This window comes from Panulirus ornatus, chromosome 50 (assembly GCF_036320965.1).
Source record: "Panulirus ornatus isolate Po-2019 chromosome 50, ASM3632096v1, whole genome shotgun sequence".
In the NCBI taxonomy this organism is placed as follows: Eukaryota; Metazoa; Arthropoda; class Malacostraca; order Decapoda; family Palinuridae; genus Panulirus; species Panulirus ornatus.
Genome location: NC_092273.1, coordinates 52492 through 76351, shown reverse-complemented (window position 1 = coordinate 76351; position 23860 = coordinate 52492). Strand labels below are relative to the sequence as shown.

Here is a 23860-nt window from a genome sequence, read left to right as displayed (position 1 = left end):
TAAATGTGTGGATATAACCAAGATGAGAAAAAAGGAGAGATAGGTAGTATGTTTGTGGAAAGGAACCTGGATGTTTTGGTTCTGAGTGAAACGAAGCTCAAGGGTAAAGGGGAAGAGTGGTTTGGGAATGTCTTGAGAGTAAAGTCAGGGGTTAGTGAGAGGACAAGAGCAAGGGAAGGAGTAGCACTACTCCTGGAACAGGAGTGGTGGGAGTATGTGATAGAGTTTAAGAAAGTAAACTCTAGATTGATATGGGTAAAACTGAAAGTGGATGGAAAGAGATGGGTGATTATTGGAGCATATGCACCTGGGCATAAGAAAGATCATGAGAGGCAAGTATTTTGGGAGCAGCTGAGTGAGTGTGTTAGTAGCTTTGATGCACGAGACCGGGTTATAGTGATGGGTGATTTGAATGCAAAGATGAGTAATGTGGCAGTTGAGGGAATAATTGGTGTACATGGGGTGTTCAGTGTTGTAAATGGAAATGGTGGGGAACTTGCAGATTTATGTGCTGAAAAAGGACTGGTGATAGGGAATACCTGGTTTAAAAAGAGAGATATACATAAGTATACGTATGTAAGTAGGAGAGATGGCCAGAGAGCCATGTGCTGAGAGGTGCAACTGGATCATTATCTTGTGGAGGCAAAGGTGAAGATTTGTAGAGCTTTCCAGAAAAGAAGAGAGAATGTTGGGGTGAAGAGAGTGGTGAGAGTAAGCAAGCTTGGGAAGGAGACTTGTGTGAGGAAGTAGGAGAGACTGAGTACAGAATGGAAAAAGGTGAGAACAAAGGACATAAGGCGAGTGGGGGAGGAAAGGGATGTATTTAGGGAAGCAGTGATGGCTTGCACAAAAGATGCTTACGGCATGAGAAGCATGGGAGGGGGGCAGATTAGAAAGGGTAATGAGTGGTGGATGAAGAAGTAAGATTATTAGTGAAAGAGAAGAGAGAGGCATTTGGACGATTTTTGCAGGGAAATAATGTAAATGACTGGGAGATGTATAAAAGAAAGAGGCAGGAGGTCAAAAGAAAGGTGCAAGAGGTGAAAAAGAGGGCAAATGAGAGTTGGGGTGAGGATCATCAAATTTTAGGGAGAATAAAAAGATGTTTTGGAAGGAGGTAAATAAAGTGCGTAAGACAAGGGAACAAATGGAAACATCAGTGAAGAGGGCTAATGGGGAGGTGATAACAAGTAGTGGTGATATGAAAAGGAGATGGCGTGAGTATTTTGAAGGTTTGTTGAATGTATTTGATGATAGAGTGAAAGATAAAGGGTGTTTTGGTCGAAGTGATGTGCAAAGTGAGAGGGTTAGGGAGAATGATTTGGTAAACAGAGAAGAGGTAGTAAAAGCTTTGCGGAAGATGAAAGCCGGCAAGGCAGCGGGTTTGGATGGTATTGCATTGGAATATATCAAAAAAGGGGGTGACTATATTGTTGACTGGTTGGTAAGGTTATTTAATGTATGTATGACTCATGGTGAGGTGTCTGAGGACTGGCGGAATGCTTGCATAGTGCCATTGTACAAAGGCAAAGGGGATAAGAGTGAGTGTTCAAATTACAGAGGTATAAGTTTGTTGAGTATTCCTGGGAAATTATATGGGAGGGTAATGATTGAGAGGGTGAAGGCATGTACAGAGCATCAGATTGGGGAAGAGCAGTGTGGTTTCAGAAGTGGTAGAGGATGTGTGGATCAGGTGTTTGCTTTGAAGAATGTATGTGAGAAATACTTAGAAAAGCAAATGGATTTGTATATAACATTTATGGATCTGGAGAAGGCATATGATAGTTGACAGAGATGCTCTGTGGAAGTTATTAAGAATATATGGTGTGGGAGGTAAGCTGTTGGAAGCAGTGAAAAGTTTTTATCAAGGATGTAAGGCATGTGTATGTGTAGGAAGAGAGGAAAGTGATTGGTTCTCAGTGGATGTTGGTTTGTGCCAGGGGTGAGTGATGTCTCCATGGTTGTTTACTTTGTTTATGGATGGGGTTGTTAGGGAGGTGAATGCAAGAGTTTTGGAAAGAGGGGCAAGTATGTAGTCTGTTGTGGATGAGAGAGCTTGGAAAGTGAGTCAGTTTTTGTTTGCTGATAATACAGTGCTGGTGGCTGATTGGTGTGAGAAACTGCAGAAGCTAGTGACTGAGTTTGGTAAAGTGTGTGAAAGAAGAAAGCTGAGAGTAAATGTGAATAAGAGCAAGGTTGTTAGGTACAGTAGGGTTGAGGGACAAGTCTATTGGGAGGTAAGTTTGAATGAAGAAAAACTGGAGGAAGTGAATTGTTTTAGATATCTGGGAGTGGATTTGGCAGCAGATGTAACCATGGAAGCAGAAGTGAATCATAGGGTGGGGGAGGGGGCGAAAGTTCTGGGAGCGTTGAAAAATGTGTGGAAGTCAAGAACATTATCTTGGAAAGCTAAAATCGGTATGTTTGAAGGAATAGTGGTTCCAGCAATGTAATATGGTTGCGAAGCGTGGGCTATAGATAGAGTTGTGCGGAGGAGGGTGGATGTGCTGGAAATGAGATGTTTGAGGTCAATGTGTGGTGTGAGGTGGTTTGATCGAGTAAGTAATAATAGGGTTAGAGAGATGTGTGGTAATAAAAAGAGTGTGGTTGAGAGAGCAGAAGAGGGTGTTTTGAAATGGTTTGGTCACATGGAGAGAATGAGTGAGGAAAGATTGACCAAGAGGATATATGTGTCAGAGGTGGAGAGAACAAGGAGAAGTGGGAGACCAAACTGGAGGTGGAATGATGGAGTGAAAAAGATTTTGAGTGATCGGGGCCTGAACATGCAGGAGGGTGAAAGGCGTGCAAGGAATAGAGTGAATCGGAACGATGTGGTATACCGGGGTCGATGTGCTGTCAGTGGATTAAACCAGGGCATGTGAAGTGTCTGGGGTAAACCATGGAAAGTTTTGTAGGGCTTGGATGTGGAAAGGGAGCTGTGGTTTCGGTGCATTATACATGACAGTTAGAGACTGAGTGTGAATGAATGTGGCCTTTGTTGTCTTTTCCTAGCGCTACCTGATGCACATGTGGGGGAGGGGGTTTTCATTTCATGTGTGGCGGGGTGACAATGGGAATAAGGGCTGACAGTATGAATTATGTACATGTATATATATGTAAATGTCTGTGTGCGTATATATATGTATATGTTGGGATGTATAGGTATGTATATGTGCGTATGTGGATGTTTATGTATATACATGTGTGTGTGGGTGGGTTGGGCAATTCTCTAGTCTGTTTCCTTGCGCTACCTCGCTGACGCAGGAGACAGTGACAAAGTATAATAAAAAAAATAGAAATGTAGAGAAATATTTCATTTTTTCCTTATCTCTGATAATTCTTTCTTTTTATCCTTATCCTAGGTCTGATAATGATATGACAATAGGACTTTATAGAGAGGGAAAAGACTGGACTTTATCTGTACCTTAGGAGATACTATGGGCAAAGTGAGAGGAGGTATGACAATGAGAGTCAATAGATGGAAGACATGGGACTTTACCTGTACGACTGGAGATAGTAATGGGAGAAGGAGGAGGAGGAAGAACTTTTCCAGGTACCAACTCCTTAGCAATCAGCTTGTTGCCACCTGTGTTCACACCATGGATGCAAACGACCTAGAATGCACATAACCTATCAGATTATGACTCACTCTACAAATCTTACAATCTTGCTTTATTTCACCACACTGATTTTCTTCAAAAATTATTTCAATTGAACTATCTAACTTGACAGTCAAACTAACCAGGCAAATAAGGGGTTTCCATTCTCATCAATACCATATACAACAAAACAACAGTTTCTCTATATGTCAATATATGCACTAGCAAATATGTAATTGCCTACTCATATAACAATGGAGTCTTTAAACTTTCAGTGCAACAAGTTTTCATAATGTATGTATTAACAGTTTCTGCAGTGTCCTCTCACTGATCTATCTTCAGTAATTTCAATAAAGTACTCACAATCGATTCTGAAATTCAATGTGCATCATGTCTCACCTCTCCTGTATTCCAGCATGGGAAATTCATTGAAACTAACTTCTTTTAATTCACCTCCAATATTTCAGGTTAAAATCTTTCCTGTGCTCCAATAATCTTCCCTAACACAATGATTTGTTTCTTTAACTGTTTCACTCCTACTTAGCTTTTGTTTCAACTATATAAGCTGTACATTCTGAATCTTCCCTCCCATGTCTGAGGTAAACTAATGGTTCCTTTGCTCACTAGAGGTATGTTAAAGTAAATCCAGAAAAGATACAAAATTTTCTGCTTGAAAGATAATTTCAACAAGGAATTAGTAACTAAGCATTACTAATTTCTGAATTTTCTAAGTAATGTTAAATGATGAGAATGTAATTACCTATTTGTACTATAAAGAAAGGAGTTTTACATTCATGGGGCCCCATCTCTTGAATGTTCTCTCTGATCATAGAAATTCTAAACTTCTTTAAACTCTCAAAATTACTTTATTCTCATTCAGTTCATTCCTTCCACCTACCACTCTCATATTGTAAAAGTACTTCTTCACACATTTCTAACAAGTTTTTCTTTAATTCTATGTTATGGCCTCCGGTTGTTCTGTCCTTGCATCTTTCAAAGAACAATGTACAATCTACATCAAGCTAATGTAAAAAATAAAAAATTATGATAAAGCCCCCCCTCTAGCCTTTTACTGTAATTCAGCTCATTTAAATACGATACCATCTTTACTGCCCTCCTCTGGATCTTCTGTATTAGCTCTTTGTGCTTCTTTAGATGTGATGACCAAATTTGAGAAGCATATCCTAGTTTATGGCTTATGTAGGGTGTGAACAGTTTGTTCAATATTTCCATATCCATACACTTGCTTGCTATTCTAATATCTATCAGCAAACAGTTCGTCTCCTTTACTGTTCTCCTAATGTGAGACCCTGGCACTAGGTTAGGGATGATGTTGACTCCCAAGTCTGTCTCACAAACAGGTTCCTGCAACTTGATTCCTGCCATATAATTACTTTATGGTTACTTAGGTGGAATTTCATCAACCATACATTAGACCAACTTTAGATTCTGTCTACATCCCCTTGAAAGTTGATGCAATCCTCCTAACTTTTCACTCTCCTTGTGTCTTTCAAGTCATCTGCAAACATATTTGAGTCCAGACCTTCTGGAAAGTTATTAACATAGATCAAGAAAAGTAATGGTCCCAGAACAGAACCCTGCGGCACTCCAATGACAATCCTAACTCAATTTGAGATGGCCCCTCTGAATGCAGCCTTTGTTCCCTTCCAAATGTCAAATCTTTATGAACCAATATGTCAGTATGAAAAAACGTGATGAAATTTTTAATGAATATGACAAGCATGCAATCACAGACAAACTTATCAGATGAGACCTAATAGAAGCAACTGATCAACTTAAAGACAACTCAGCACCTGAGCCACATTCAATTCCAGCAAATTTCTATTGCTGCTGAGACAAAGATCAGACCAAGTAAGCATATCAGATATACACAAAATGGGATACATAACACCAACAGACAAAGGAGGATCCAAATTACTGCTGAAACAATGCAGACTAGTTAGCCTAACTTAGCATATGATCAAAGTATCTGAAAAGGTAATAAATAACCATATACTGGAACACCTAATTTCTAACAGATTCATTAAAGAAAGACAGCATGGCTTTGTTCCTAGTAAAAGCACACAAACACAACTACTAGCTCATTATAACGACATATATGAAAATTTGTCAGAAGGGAAAAGAATCGACACTTTTTCTTGATTTCGCAAAAGCATTAGGTACAGTGAACTATGGACTTTTACTTCAGAAAGTGGAGAGTCAAAACATAAAAGGAAAAATGGGAAATGGATCAAAGAATTTTCAACCACCAGAAAATTCAGAGTAGTTGTATAAGGAAACACATCTGAGGAAGACAATGTATCATCTAGGTACCAAAATAAACAGTTCTAGCTGTAATACTCTTTGTAATCATGATCTCATACATAGATAAGGAAGTAAGAGAGCTATCTATCTATATCTCTGATGCTCATTCCCTCCGGGAACTCCCATCAAGGGATGGCCAGAGCAAAAGAAATGCCACTTATCCCTGTCCTTACATGCCTCCCTCACATACACCATTCCATGCATTCTTCCTCTGTTTCCCTCCCTCCAGTATTCCTCCAACCTATTTGCCTATGTCACAGGTGGTTTTCCACTCACACCAACCTCTTTAACTGTACTATCATACACTCCTTGAAAGCTCCCAGTCTTGCATTCTTTCCTCATGCCCAAGCCACCTTAAAGTACTATGTTACACCCATTCTACTACTCCACAATTCATTTCCTTTGTATTCCTTGCCATACCACATCTCTCATACACCCCTTCATTTCTTTCATTCCATCTAGTCACACCACGTGCTATTCTCAAACAACTTATTTCCACAGCCTGCATTCTTGACCTCTGTACTTCATGCCATGCCCATATTTCAGCTGCACAGCTCAGAGTTGGGAGGCCTATGCAGTCCCTAAATTCTCTTATCACTTCCATACTTACACCTCTACTCTTCATTATTCTATTAAGGGACCCAATGACTCTTCTTCCCTGTACTGCTCTCTCCCTTATCTTTCCTTCAGTATCACCACACTTACCCAAGACAGGTCCCAGATACTTAAATTCCCTTACTTCTTCCAGTCTTTTCCCCCCTACATACACAGCACAAGTTAGTACACTTTCTTCTTTCACTCTATGTGGTTTTACAAAATCTGTACTTTCACTCCATTTCCTTTCAAACACCATTACTGTACTTTTACTTGCGTTTACTTTCAATCTCCTCTGCTTACACATCATAAATCACACTCACAACCTTCTGCAACTCCCCATCACTCTCCACAAACAACACAATATCATCTGCAAACAGGCTCGCCACTATATCTCATCACCACACTCCATCTCTGCACCCCTTTTCCCTAGTTTTGCTTTCATCTCTCTTATAACTCTATCCATATATACATCATAAAGCCACAGTGACATCACACAGCCCTCCCTCACACCTATATGTATCCCAAAACTTTTACTCAGCTCTCCATCCACTCTTACACATGTATTTACTCCTTAATAGAGAAGGCTTTTACACCATCCAAAAGTTCCCCCATACCACATATCCTTAACAAATCCCATAAAGCATTCCACTCAACTCTGTCATCCACTCGACTCTGTGATATACTTTCTCCAGATCCATAAAAGCTGCATACAATTTCTTACCTTTTGCCAAATACTTTTCCATGGTCATCTTTACCACAAAAATTAGATTCACACATCACCTACCTTTCCTAAAACCCCCTTGCTCTTCACTTGTTCTGCATTTAGTCACTTCCATCATTGTCAATTAATATTCTTGCATACACTTGTATACTTAACAGACTTATTCCCTTATAGCTGCAACATACATTCTTCACACCTTTTCTTTTGAATAGAGGAACAATAATAGCCTTCACCTAATCCTCAGGCACAACCTTGTTTTCATGCTAAATTACATATAAGATGCTCTCATTCTATCACACTTTCTCCTCCATACTTCAGCATTTCAGCCATAATCCCATTCACTCCTGTGCCTTTCCTACCTTTAGCCCATTATCGCCCTTCTTACCTCCCTCTTTGCTATAGACTCCTGCACTTGTATCCTCTTCCTTCCATCCCCCATACCCATGCATGTAACAACTGCTGCCTTCCTTTTTCCCACATTCATCAGTTCTTCAAAATACTCTTTCCATCTTCCTTTCACTTTCTCCTTTTGATTCAGCAACTCTCCTTCCTCACTTCTCACATCAACATTTCCACTCTTACATCCACCTCTTTCTTTTTCATCTTCCAGTATAGTTTCTTATCACCACCAAACTTTTCACTTAACTTTCTTCCAAAATCTTCATCTACTCTTTCTTTGCTTTCCTCAGATATTTGGTAGATAACAGGAGTGTAAGTAGAAAATATATAAACTTCAAAAGATATATGGACAGTATCTACTGATGGGCAAATGAGAACTTAAAGGAATTCAATGACGAGGAATTTGAAAATATTAGTCATGGAACAGCTAATGCTATTTCAGATCCCATACAGAGGCTCTACAGGAAAAAAAATAAGAGTGAAGCAAATGCCAGAGATCTAAGAATAATCATTAGCAAAAAACTTGAAATCAAGGAATACTGAAAAGACAATGCTTTCAATCCAAATAATGATACATAAGAACATCTACAAAAAGACAGACAAATCCAAATAATGATATTTGAGAACATCTACAAAAAGACAGACAATCAATGATGAAAATGTTAATGTATATTCAAGCAGTAAACTTGAATACTGTTGTGTCATATAGTCAACAGTGAAGCAGAGTGATTTAGACAAGATAAAGAGAATACAAACATATTTTGCAAATAAAAATGGACTAAAGCATAGTCTTAAACATAGAAGAGAGAAATATGAAAATATATGCCTAGCAACAAAGAAAGGTAATAAAGAACAGTGTTTTGAAAGTAACCAGACAAGGATGGACAATACATAATCAGTGAATCAAGAGCAATTCCTAGAAACATACCAAAAAGGCATACAACAAAAGATATATGAATACAAAGCAAGGAAGTTGGGGTGATTTTTTTTCATACATGTCATTTCCTTTGTTCACAAGGTAGCACAAGGAACAGACAAGAAAGGCCAAGTTCATTCACATCCAATTTTCAGCTGTCCTATGTAATGCACTGAACCACAGCCCCATATCCACAACCAGGCCCCACAGAACTTTCCATGATTTCCTCCAACTGCTTCACACACCCTGGTTCAGTCCACTGACTTCTGTATACCACATCATTCCAATCCACTCTATCCTGTGCATTCCTTTCACCCTCCAGCATGTTCAGGCCCCAATCACTCAAAATCTTTTTCACTCCATCCTTCCATTTTCAATTTGGTCTCCCTCTTCTCCTTGTCCCCTCCACTTCTGACATATATCCTCTTTGTCATCCTCTCCTCACTCATTCTCTTCATATTTCCAAACCATTTCAGCATAATCTTTTCAGCTCTCTCAACTACACTATTTTTTTTACCAAACCTCTCTCTTATCCTTTTATTACTTGATCAAACCACCTTACACCACATATTGTCCTAAAACATAATTTCCAACACTACCACCCTCCTCTGCATGTTCTCATCCATAGCCCCTGCCTCACATCCATACAATATTGTTAGGACAATTATACCTTAAAACATATCCACTTCTGTCCTCCCTCCGTTGGCTTCAATTCACCTTACAAGACATCTATCTGATGCTAGCCACCTACTGACCTCCAGTGTTGACCTCCCTCCTCATCATGTCATTTACCTACACATTTCTCATTTTATTCTCCATTTTCCTCTCTAACTGATACACACTTAAAATGTTCCTACTCACCACTAATGTCACCCAACTATCTAAATATTTTCCATACGGTCACCAAGAATGCATGGCCCACAGGTCAATGGCTATGCAACCACAAGGGTGGTTGTAGGGGCTCTAAGGGGAGCAGAATTTTTTCCTGTGCCTTCCTGGTTAAAAAAGAGACTTTTAGGTTAGTAATACAAGTACTAATCCATTTATCCACATTCCAGAAAACCAGACATTCCAGAAATCCAAATATTTTGAAACTGGCTAGTTTTGAATGTGACGGGATTTGTAAATCAAGCATACCCTGCTTTAGAAAGTTATTAATTTGTATCTCTTCAATACAATTTTGTTCTTTATTTTTCATCGTTTATTTCATTTTTTACGTATATATTTTAGGCCAAGTTCCAGAAAACTGAAAAATCCTGAAATCCGAGCCGCCTCTTGTCCCAAGTTTTCCAGATAAATGTTTCAGTACCTGTAGTACAATACCTTATCTAGATAAATCAACATGTGATAACGGATGAACTCCTCTAAGGATTAGTAGGTGATGATGGGTGCAACATAGGGAAAATGTTATATAAAAAATACAGTATATCACTGTTATTTTCACCTTCCTTCATCCACTAAATATGGCTTTTGCAATCTGAAATGACAGAGCAATGACAGGTCTTAACAAAAAGCTAAGCAAGATACAAGTAGGCAAATGTATGATAAAACTGAAGACAACTGCAACAAACCCCATGTGCATGACTTTCCCTCAATACAGTAGAGCATAATTAGGAAATTGCAGAAATTACCAAAAGGGTGAAAAGTCAATAAGTAGAGACACAAACCCAAGCTTCATACATGTAACTTAATTGTTCATGTAAAGGATATGCCTCCTCATATTCACCAAAACACATTTCAGATTAACATCTTGGCAGAAAACTAACCTGGCCAGGAAACAGGGAAAATTCAGCAAGTTGTGACAAATCTAATGGGACTGTCATGCCACCACAAATCTCTTCAGAACCCTCCAGAAGCACTGATGCAGCATTCAAATGCCCAACACTATCACAACAGATGCGCCCCACTACCGTTATGCTCTCCTGAAAGACGAAGAAAAAAAATGATCTTTAAGCAATGAATAAACTGTAAAACAATTGCTGACTGTAAAAAATGGACCCATCAACTCATGAGTACCTATGCTGTGGTATACCCATCAAGAATAAACATGAAATAAAACCATGTAAACTGTGTATTCACCATCAACTTGTACCTTATTGGATTTCCATTACTCTCTGTACACTCCTTGAAATCACCAGGAACAGAATTAACAAGGTTCTGAAGCCAGTTAGCATTTTTGCCCAAATTTCACAAATGGCTGCCTACAGCTTATGTGGCGACAAAGTATTCCTGTTACATAATTTCATTTTCATAAGCACCCAGAAGTATTCTATTGGGTTTAAATCCAGTGAATTCCTGTGCCATTCAATGAAAAACTTCACTGCACGGTCCTTGTGCCAATCAGTGATAGTTTGGCATTGTGGCAGGAAGCCCCATCCTGCAAGAACACTTCAGCCTTGCACTTTTTTACTGAATCTAAAAGATGCTCACACAGTAGCTATAGCTAACACTCTCTGTTTAGAGTTTCATTCTTTGGCAACACTACAATGTCCCCAACACCATCATGACTGAAAAAATCCTACACCATAAGTGAAGTAGGGATCTTACAGTACTTGCAATGTACTTAGGGTCAAATGGATGACAACCTGGTCGACTGTACATATGTCTGCCATGGCCACCTGTCACAGAAAAGGTGGAATCATCACTCCAAAAGACACTTCTGAACATAACTATATCCCACACTATATAATTCTTGCAAGAATTGACTCTTCTTGTGGTGCCTCTTTGCCTCTCTCCATATCAATTTTTCTTTACACAACCTCTCCATATGTCTGAACCATTTCAGCACTTCCTCCCTCAGCTCCTCTAATCAGGCAGCACTTACTACCACAACAATCTGTTACACTGTTATTCCTTACATGGTCAACCCACCTCAAACCACATATCATTCACTAACATTTCAAATCCACCATTTCACCTTCTTGCTTTGAATTAATGACCCAACAATCACATCCATACAATGCCATCAAGAGCACTTTACCCAGAAACACATCCATCTCTGTCCCACCATATGACGACTTCTCCTTCTGCACATTCCTTAATACACCCGGATTTTATTCTCCTATCCCACCCTATGATTCACTTCAGTTCCTATGGTTCCATACACTGTCATATCCACTCCCATATACTTAAAGCACTCCATCTCCCTAAGGGCATTCCCACATGAACATATGGTTAAATTAACCTGTTTAATCACCTGCTGCACCTCAATATATAACTTCTGTTCACATTCATATTCAGCTATCTTCCTCTAAACACCCTCCTAAACTTTACCACCTGCTTCTGAGTTTCTATCTGAATTCTGCCACCAGAGCTGCATCGTCAGCAACCATAAACTCAATTCACCTCATATACTATCCCACCACCAGCATACCACAGACCTGCCCTTTATATACAGTCCCACCACCAGCATACCACAGACCTGCCCTTCATATACAGTCCCACCACCAGCATACCACAGACCTGCCCTTCATATACAGTCCCACCACCAGCATACCACAGACCTGCCCTTCATATACAGTCCCACCACCAGCATACCACAGACCTGCCCTTCATATACAGTCCCACCACCAGCATACCACACACCTGCCCTTCATATACAGTCCCACCACCAGCATACCACACACCTGCCCTTCACATACAGTCCCACCACCAGCATACCACAGACCTGCCCTTCATATACAGTCCTACCACCAGCATACCACAGACCTGCCCTTTATATACAGTCCCACCACCAGCATACCACAGACCTGCCCTTCATATACAGTCCCACCACCAGCATACCACAGACCTGCCCTTTATATACAGTCCCACCACCAGCATACCACAGACCTGCCCTTCATATACAGTCCCACCACCAGCATACCACTGACCTGCCCTTCATATACAGTCCTACCACCAGCATACCACACACCTGCCCTTTATATACAGTCCCACCACCAGCATACCACAGACCTGCCCTTCATATACAGTTCCACCACCAGCATACCACAGACCTGCCCTTCATATACAGTCCCACCACCAGCATACCACACACCTGCCCTTCATATACAGTCCCACCACCAGCATACCACAGACCTGCCCTTCACATACAGTCCCACCACCAGCATACCACAGACATGCCCTTCATATACAGTCCTACCACCAGCATACCACAGACCTGCCCTTTATATACAGTCCCACCACCAGCATACCACAGACCTGCCCTTCATATACAGTCCCACCACCAGCATACCACAGACCTGCCCTTTATATACAGTCCCACCACCAGCATACCACAGACCTGCCCTTCATATACAGTCCCACCACCAGCATACCACTGACCTGCCCTTCATATACAGTCCCACCACCAGCATACCACAGACCTGCCCTTCATATACAGTCCCACCACCAGCATACCACAGACCTGCCCTTTATATACAGTCCCACCACTAGCATACCACTGACCTGCCCTTCATATACTATCCCACCACCAGCATACCACAGACCTGCCCTTCATATACAGTCCCACCACCAGCATACCACTGACCTGCCCTTCATACACTATCCCACCACCAGCATACCACTGACCTGCCCTTCATATACTATCCCACAACCAGCACACCACAGACCTGCCCTTCATATACAGTCCCACCACCAGCATACCACTGACCTGCCCTTCATATACAGTCCCACCACCAGCATACCACAGACCTGCCCTTTATATACAGTCCCACCACCAGCATACCACAGACCTGCCCTTCATATACAGTCCCACCACCAGCATACCACAGACCTGCCCTTCATATACAGTCCCACCACCAGCATACCACAGACCTGCCCTTCATATACAGTCCCACCACCAGCATACCACAGACCTGCCCTTCATATACAGTCCCACCACGAGCATACCACAGACCTGCCCTTTATATACAGTCCCACCACCAGCATACCACAGACCTGCCCTTCATATACAGTCCCACCACCAGCATACCACTGACCTGCCCTTCATATACAGTCCCACCACCAGCATACCACAGACCTGCCCTTCATATACAGTCTCACCACCAGCATACCACAGACCTGCCCTTTATATACAGTCCCACCACTAGCATACCACTGACCTGCCCTTCATATACTATCCCACCACCAGCATACCACAGACCTGCCCTTTATATACAGTCCCACCACCAGCATACCACAGACCTGCCCTTCATATACAGTCCCACCACCAGCACACCACAGACCTGCCCTTTATATACAGTCCCACCACCAGCATACCACAGACCTGCCCTTCATATACAGTCCCACCACCAGCATACCACTGACCTGCCCTTCATATACAGTCCCACCACAAGCATACCACTGACCTGCCCTTTATATACAGTCCCACCACCAGCATAACACAGACCTGCCCTTCATATACAGTCCCACCACCAGCATACCACAGACCTGCCCTTCATATACAGTCCTGCCACCAGCATACCACACACCTGCCCTTCATATACAGTCCCACCACCAGCATACCACAGACCTGCCCTTCACATACAGTCCCACCACCAGCATACCACAGACATGCCCTTCATATACAGTCCTACCACCAGCATACCACAGACCTGCCCTTTATATACAGTCCCACCACCAGCATACCACAGACCTGCCCTTCATATACAGTCCCACCACCAGCATACCACAGACCTGCCCTTTATATACAGTCCCACCACCAGCATACCACAGACCTGCCCTTCATATACAGTCCCACCACCAGCATACCACTGACCTGCCCTTCATATACAGTCCCACCACCAGCATACCACAGACCTGCCCTTCATATACAGTCCCACCACCAGCATACCACAGACCTGCCCTTTATATACAGTCCCACCACTAGCATACCACTGACCTGCCCTTCATATACTATCCCACCACCAGCATACCACAGACCTGCCCTTCATATACAGTCCCACCACCAGCATACCACTGACCTGCCCTTCATACACTATCCCACCACCAGCATACCACTGACCTGCCCTTCATATACTATCCCACAACCAGCACACCACAGACCTGCCCTTCATATACTATCCCACCACCAGCATACCACAGAACTGCCCTTCATATACTATCCCACCACCAGCATACCACAGACCTGCCCTTCATATACAATCCCGCCACCAGCATACTACAGACCTGCCCTTCACATACAGTCCCACCACTAGCATACCACAGACCTGCCCTTCATATACAGTCCCACCACCAGCATACCACAGACCTGCCCTTCATATACAGTCCCACCACCAGCATACCACAGATCTGCCCTTCATATGCTATCCCACCACCAGCATACCACAGACCTGCTCCTCATATACTATCCCACCACCAGCATACCACAGACCTGCTCCTCATATACAGTCCCACCTCCAGCATACCACAGACCTGCCCTTCATATACAGTCCCACCACCAGCATACCACAGACCTGCCCTTTATATACAGTCCCACCACTAGCATACCACTGATCTGCCCTTCATATACTATCCCACCACCAGCATACCACAGACCTGCCCTTCATATACAGTCCCACCACCAGCATACCACTGACCTGCCCTTCATACACTATCCCACCACCAGCATACCACTGACCTGCCCTTCATATACAGTCCCACCACCAGCATACCACAGACCTGACCTTCATATACAGTCCTGCCACTAGCATACCACAGACCTGCCCTTCATATACAGTCCCACCACCAGCATACCACAGACCTGCCCTTCATATACTATCCCACCACTAGCATACCACAGACCTGCCCTTCATATACAGTCCCACCACTAACATACCAGAGACCTGCCCTTCATATACTATCCCACCACCAGCATACCACAGACCTGCCCTTCATATACGGTCCCACCACCAGCATACCACAGACCTGCTCTTCATATACAGTCCCACCACTAGCATACCACAGACCTGCCCTTCATATTGTATACAGTCCCACTACTAGCATACCACAGACCTGCCCTTCATATACAGTCCCACCACCAGCATACCACAGACCTGCCCTTCATATACAAACCCACCACCAGCATACCACAGACCTGCCCTTCATATACTATCCCACCACCAGCATACCACAGACCTGCCCTTCATATACAGTCCCACCACCAGCATACCACAAACCTGCCCTTCATATACAGTCCCACCACCAGCATACCACAGACCTGCCCTTCATATACAGTCCCACCACCAGCATACCACAGACCTGCTCTTCATATACAGTCCCACCACCAGCATACCACAGACCTGCTCTTCATATACAGTCCCACCACTAGCATACCACAGACCTGCCCTTCATATACAGTCCCACCACCAGCATACCACAGACCTGCCCTTCATATACAGTCCCACCACTAGCATACCACAGACCTGCCCTTCATATACAGTCCCACCACCAGCATACCACAGACCTGCCCTTCATATACAGTCCCACCACCAGCATACCGCTGACCTGCCCTTCATATACAGTCCCACCACCAGCATACCACAGACCGGCCCTTCATATACTATCCCACCACCAGCATACCACAGACCTGCCCTTCATATACTATCCCACCACCAGCATACCAATGACTTGCCCTTCATATACTATCCCACCACCAGCATACCACAGACCTGCCCTTCATATACAGTCCCACCACCAGCATACCACAGACATGCCCTTCATATACTATCCCACCACCAGCATACCACAGACCTGCCCTTCATATACAGTCCCACCACCAGCATACCACTAACCTGCCCTTCATACACTATCCCACCACCAGCATACCACTAACCTGCCCTTTATATACAGTCCCACCACCAGCATACCACAAACCTGCCCTTAATATACTATACCACCACCAGCATACCACAGACCTGCTCCTCATATACAGTCCCACCACCAGCATACCACAGACCTGCCCTTCATATACTATCCCACCACCAGCATACCACAGACCTGCTCCTCATATACAGTCCCACCACCAGCATACCACAGACCTGCCCTTCATATACAGTCCCACCACCAGCATACCACAGACATGCCCTTCATATACTATCCACCACCAGCATACCACAGACCGGCCCTTCATATACAGTACCACCACTAGCATACCACAGACCTGCCCTTCATATACAGTCCCACCACCAGCATACCACAGACCTGCCCTTCATATACAGTCCCACCACCAGCATACCACAGACCTGCCCTTCATATACAGTCCTGCCACCAGCATACCACAGACCTGCCCTTCATATACAGTCCCACCACCAGCATACCACAGACCTGCCCTTCATATACAGTCCCACCATTAGCATACCACTGACCTGCCCTTCATATGCTATCCCACCACCAGCATACCACAGACCTGCCCTTCATATACTATCCCACCACTAGCATACCACTGACCTGCCCTTCATATACAGTCCCACCACCAGCATACCACAGACCTGCCCTTCATATACAGTCCCACCACCAGCATACCACAGACCTGCCCTTCATATACTATCCCACCACCAGCATACCACAGACCTGCCCTTCATATACTATCCCACCACCAGCATACCACAGACCTGCCCTTCATATACAGTCCCACCACTAGCATACCACAGACCTGCCCTTCATATACAGTCCCACCACCAGCATACCACAGACCTGCCCTTCATATACAGTCCCACCACCAGCATACCACAGACCTGCCCTTCATATACAGTCCCACCACCAGCATACCACAGACCTGCCCTTCATATACAGTCCCACCACTAGCATACCACAGACCTGACCTTCATATACAGTCCTGCCACCAGCATACCACAGACCTGCCCTTCATATACAGTCCCACCACTAGCATACCACTGACCTGCCCTTCATATACTATCCCACCACCAGCATACCACAGACCTGCCCTTCATATACAGTCCCACCACCAGCATACCACAGACCTGCCCTTCATATACTATCTCACCACCAGCATACCACAGACCTGCTCCTCATATACAGTCCCACCACTAGCATACCACAGACCAGCCCTTCATATACAGTCCCACCACTAGCATACCACAGACCTGCCCTTCATATACAGTCCCACCACTAGCATACCACTAACCTGCCCTTCATATACTATCCCACCACCAGCATACCACAGACCTGCCCTTCATATACAGTCCCACCACTAGCATACCACAGACCTGCCCTTCATATACAGTCCCACCACTAGCATACCACAGACCTGTCCTTCATATACAGTCCCACCACCAGCATACCACAGACCTGCCCTTCATATACAGTCCCACCACCAGCATACTACTGAGCTGCCCTTCATATACAGTCCCACCACCAGCATACCACAGACCTGCCCTTCATATACTACCCCACCACCAGCATACCACAGACCTGCCCTTCATATACTATCCCACCACCAGCATACCACAGACCTGCCCTTCATATACAGTCCCACCACCAGCATACCACACACCTGCCCTTCATATACAGTCCCACCACCAGCATACCACTGACCTGCCCTTCATATACAGTCCCACCACCAGCATACCACAGACCTGCCCTTCATATACAGTCCCACCACTAGCATACCACAGACCTGCCCTTCATATACAGTCCCACCACTAGCATACCACAGACCTGCCCTTCATATACAGTCCCACCACCAGCATACCACAGACCTGCCCTTCATATACAGTCCCACCACCAGCATACCACAGACCTGCCCTTCATATACAGTCCCACCACTAGCATATCACAGACCTGCTCTTCATATACAGTCCTGCCACTAGCATACCACAGACCTGCCCTTCATATACAGTCCCACCACTAGCATATCACTAACCTGCCCTTCATACACTATCCCACCACCAGCATACCACAGACCTGCCCTTCATATACAGTCCCACCACCAGCATACCACTGACCTGCCCTTCATATACAGTCCCATCACCAGCATACCACAGACCTGCCCTTCATATACAGTCCCACCACCAGCATACCACAGACATGCCCTTCATATACAGTCCCACCACCAGCATACCACAGACCTGCCCTTCATATACAGTCCCACCACCAGCATACCACAGACATGCCCTTCATATACAGTCCCACCACTAGCATACCACAGACCTGCCCTTCATATACTATCCCACTACCAGCATACCACAGACCTGCTCCTCATTTTAAGACCCTTTTCTTCCTGTCCCTCACTAACCAATCCCTCAAGAGATTAAAAAACCACAATGACATCACAAATCCTTGAAGCAGTTTCACTGTCACTGGAACCACTTACTCTCCTCCCTTTCTACTTGCAATTTCATAAAATGCACCTCTTCTAATTAATTTCTTTCACTAAAACATGATGGTTTACGCATATCACTCACCAAAGTTTTTCTCACCTAATACCTCAACAGTGTTACACATATTGGTCTTGTCTTAAAACAACAATCCCTTCATATGATCATATAAATATCTATATAAATTACCTTACTTCAAACTAGATTTTTCAATCAGTTTTTCATAATTTTCTCAATATGAAACCTACAAGTGCTAATGTACTTACATTAGAAGCTATTCTGGGGTGAGAATATTCTTCCACCCCAAGTACCTCTTTCAACTGGTCTGCCATATCATTAATGGCATTGTCAAGTGTTTCAGCTGCATCCCTTAACTTCTCAAACATATATTTGTAGCTCTGAGTCATGGGCTCCTCACTTCCCATGGCCATCATCTTCACCTGTAACTCATAAAAAATAAAGAATGAGTAAAATCCTAAATTCTTTTGAGGGACATGATGCAGCAATCAGCCCTACAGCTGCTTGGTTGGCAAAACCACCCCAGAAGACTCATTCACTCATGCTATTAACTCATTAATTTGATTTTCTATAAACTTTATAAAAAAGTTACATTACTAACATTTGCAAAATACTCATATGATAACATGTACATGCAAATATCGAAAAATATGCAAATGCACATATTTAGACCATCACCAATAGGGCCAACTTGTGGATAGGGAGGGATCTCTTGTCTCATGACAGCTACAGAGTAGATATGAGTGAATGAGGCCATTTCTACATATGCTCCTGAGGTTACCTTGCAAACACAGGAAATGGCAAACATGAATACAAGAAGGGGAGGGTATCCAGCCCCTCGCTCCCGCCCCTTTGGTCGCCTTCTACAACATGTGGGGAATACAGAAACACAATTCCTCTAACCCTTCCTCAGGGGTATTTTAACTTTCTAAAAGGAGAAACAGATGAAGGAGTAATGCGGGGAGTGCTCATCCTCCTCGAAGGCTCAGATTGGGGTGTCTATATGTGTGTGGATGTAACCAAGATGAGAAAACAGGAGAGATAGGTAGTATGTTTAAGGTAAGGAACCTGGATGTTTTGGCTCTGAGTGAAACGAAGCTCGAGGGTAAAGGGGAAGTGTGGTTTGGGAATGTCTTGGGAGTAAAGTCAGGGGTTAGTGAGAGGACAAGAGCAAGGGAAGGAGTAGCTCTACTCCTGAAACAGGAGTGGTGGGAGTATGTGACAGAGTGTAAGAAAGTAAACTCTAGATTGATATGGGTAAAACTGAAAGTTGATGGAGAGAGATGGATGATTATTGGTGCATATGCACCTGGGCATGAGAAGAAAGATCATGAGAGGCAAGTGTTTTGGGAGCAGCTGAATGAGTGTGTTAGTGGTTTTGATGCACGAGACCGGGTTATGGTGATGGGTGATTTGAATGCAAAGGTGAGTAATGTGGCAGTTGAGGGAATAATTGGTATACATGGGGTGTTCAGTGTTGTAAATGGAAATGGTGAAGAGCTTGTAGATTTATGTGCTGAAAAAGGACTGGTGGTTGGGAATACCTGGTTTAAAAAGAGACATATACATAAGTATATGTATGTAAGTAGGAGAGATGGCCAGAGAGCGTTATTGGATTATGTGTTAATTGATAGGCATGCGAAAGAGAGACTTTTGGATGTTAATGTGCTGAGAGGTGCAACTGGAGGGATGTCTGATCATTATCTTGTGGAGGTGAAGGTGAAGATTTGTAGAGGTTTTCAGAAAAGAAGAATGTTGGGGTCAAGAGAGTGGTGAGAGTAAGTGAGCTTGGGAAGGAGACTTGTGTGAGGAAGTGCCACGAGAGACTGAGTACAGAATGGAAAAAGATAAGAACAAAGGAGGTAAGGGGAGTGGGGGAGGAATGGGATGAATTTAGGGAAGCAGTGATGGCTTGTGCAAAAGATGCTTGTGGCATGAGAAGCATGGAAGGTGGGCAGATTAGAAAGGGTAGTGAGTGGTAGGATGAAGAAGTAAGATTATTAGTGAAAGAAAAGAAAGAGGCATTTGGACAAATTTTTGCAGGGAAACAATGCAAATAACTGGGAGATGTATAAAAGAAAGAGGCAGGAGGTCAAGAGAAAGGTGCAAGAGGTGAAAAAGAGGGCAAATGAGAGTTGGGGTGAGAGAGTATCATTAAGTTTTAGGCAGAATAAAAAGATGTTTTGGAAGGAGGTAAATAAAGTGCGTAAGACAAGGGAGCAAATGGGAACTCCAGTGAAGGGGGCTAATGGGGAGGTGATAACAAGTAGTGGTTATGTGAGAAGGAGATGAAGTGAGTATTTTGAAGGTTTGTTGAATGTGTTTGATGATAAAGTGGCAGATATAGGGTGCTTTGGTTGAGGTGGTGTGCAAAGTGAGAGGGTTAGGGAAAATGATTTGGTAAACAGAGAAGAGGTAGTAAAAGCTTTGCGGAAGATGAAAGCCGGCAAGGCAGCAGGTTTGGATGGTACTGCAGTGGAATGTATTAAAAAAGGGGGTGACTGTATTGTTGACTGGTTGGTAAGGTTATTCAATGTATGTATGATTCATGGTGAGGTGCCTGAGGATTGGTGGAATGCTTGCATAGTGCCATTGTACAATGGAAAAGGGGACAAAGGTGAGTGCTCAAATTACAGAGGTATAAGTATGTTGAGTATTCCTGGGAAATTATATAGGAGGGTATTGATTGAGAGGGTGAAGGCATGTACAGAGCATCAGATTGGGAAAGAGCAGTGTGGCTTCAGAAGTGGTAGAGGATGTGTGGATCAGATGTTTACTTTGAAGAATGTTTGTGAGAAATACTTAGAAAAGCAAATGGATTTGTATGTAGCATTTATGGATCTGGAGAAGGCATATGACAGAGTTGATAGAGATGCTCTGTGGAAGGTATTAAGAATATATGGTGCGGGAGGCAAGTTGTTAGAAGCAGTGAAAAGTCTTTATCAAGGATGCAAGGCATGTGTACGTGTAGGAAGAGAGGAAAGTGATTGGTTCTCAGTGAATGTAGGTTTGCGGCAGGGGTGTGTGATGTCTCCATGGTTGTTTAATTTGTTTATGGATGGGGTTGTTAGGGAGGTGAATGCAAGCATTTTGGAAAGAGGGGAAAGTATGCAGTCTGTTGTGGATGAGAGAGCTTGGGAAGTGAGTCAGTTGTTGTTCGCTGATGATACAGCACTGGTGGCTGATTCATGTGAGAAACTGCAGAAGCTGGTGACTGAGTTTGGTAAAGTGTGTGAAAGAAGAAAGTTGAGAGTAAATGTGAATAAGAGCAAGGTTATTAGGTACAGTAGGGTTGAGGGTCAAGTCAATTGGGAGGTAAGTTTGAATGGAGAAAAACTGGAGGAAGTGAAGTGTTTTAGATATCTGGGAGTGGATTTGGCAGCGGATGGAACAATGGAAGTGGAAGTGAATCATAGGGTGGGGGAGGGGGCAAAAATTCTGGGAGCCTTGAAGAATGTGTGGAAGTCGAAAGCATTATCTCGGAAAGCAAAAATGGGTATGTTTGAAGGAATAGTGGTTCCAACAATGTTATATGGTTGCGAAGCATGGGCTATGGATAGAGTTGTGCGGAGGAGGGTGGATATGCTGGAAATGAGATGTTTGAGGACAATATGCGGTGTGAGGTAGTTTGATCGAGTAAGTAATAATAGGGTAAGAGAGATGTGTGGTAATAAAAAGGTGTGTGTTTGAGAGAGCAGAAGAGGGTGTTTTGAAATGGTTTGGTCACATGGAGAGAATGAGTGAGGAAAGATTGACCAAGAGGATATATGTGTTAGAGGTGGAGGGAACGAGGAGAAGTGGGAGACCAAACTGGAGGTGGAAAGATGGAGTGAAAAAGATTTTGAGTGATCGGGGCCTGAACATGCAGGAGGGTGAAAGGCGTGCAAGGAATAGAGTGAATTGGAACGATGTGGTATACCGGGGTCGATGTGCTGTCAGTGGATTAAACCAGGGCATGTGAAGTGTCTGGGATAAACCATGGAAAGTTCTGTGGGGCCTGGATGGGGAAAGGGAGCTGTGGTTTCGGAGCATTATTACATGACAGCTAGAGACTGAATGTGAACGAATGGTGCCTTTGTTGTCTTTTCCTGGCATTACCTCGCACACATGAGGGGGGAGGGGGTTGTTATTTCATGTGTGGCGAGGTGGCGATGGGAATGAATAAAGGCAGACAGTATGAATTACGTACATGTGTATATATGTATATGTCTGTGTGTGCATACATATGTATACGTTGAGATGTATAGGTATGTATATTTGCGTGTGTGGACGTGTATGCATATACATGTGTATGTGGGTGGGTTGGGCCACTCTTTCATCTGTTTCCTTGTGCCACCTTGCTAACGCGGGAGACAGCGACAAAGCAAAATAAATAAATATAAAAATAGAGGTAATGATGCTTAAAGCCCTTGTGCTAATGCCCTCACCTGTGGGGTAAAACCAGGGTTGGCTTTCCATGATGCCTTGCCACAGTCTCCATATGAGGCAACAACGATTCCTGCATTAGTCCTGGAGGAGTACTTTTGCGAGGGCGTTGCCACACTAGGCGACAGTGTTGCTGGAGAGAACTGAGCCGAGATCGAACGAGTGGGACCAATGTGGCGCTTGTTGCCATTGTTTTCAGGCATCAACTGCCGCTTGCTTGTCTGCTGGAAGACCAAAATAGATGGATACAATGTACTTTAAAGCTTGGCTAGCAACTGCCCAAAATAAATCAAGTCTTCTCTTATATAGTTCCAAGTACCTTCTATGTCAATATCAATCAATTTTCAAAAATCTTAAGCTTTCTCCTATAAGCACAATAACCTACTACTAATACTCACTTCAAAGGATGCATGTGCAAATATCAGAAATCGAAGTTCACTACTTATCATATCATGTAGGAAATCTACTTGTGTATCATAAATAACAATCTTTCTCAGTGTTCCTATTCCCAATAAAAGTAATACTGTTGTATAACAAATACGAG

General features: G+C 43.5%; 1 protein-coding gene across 2 annotated transcripts in view; it reads right to left on the bottom strand.

Moving 5' to 3' along the window:
• The window catches only part of PolA2 (DNA polymerase alpha subunit B), a 77435-nt gene extending 53895 nt beyond the window's left edge, over positions 1 to 23540 (bottom strand). For both annotated transcript variants that reach the window (XM_071691015.1, XM_071691016.1), the window contains exons 1-4: positions 23319 to 23540; positions 19140 to 19313; positions 10324 to 10479; positions 3500 to 3614 (exon numbers count right to left, since the gene is read on the bottom strand). In XM_071691015.1, the coding sequence (XP_071547116.1) occupies positions 3500 to 3614; positions 10324 to 10479; positions 19140 to 19313; positions 23319 to 23519 (646 nt within the window). In that variant the 5' untranslated portion in view covers positions 23520 to 23540. The remainder of the gene's footprint in view (positions 1 to 3499; positions 3615 to 10323; positions 10480 to 19139; positions 19314 to 23318) is intronic.
• Between the last annotated feature and the right edge of the window lie 320 nt (positions 23541 to 23860).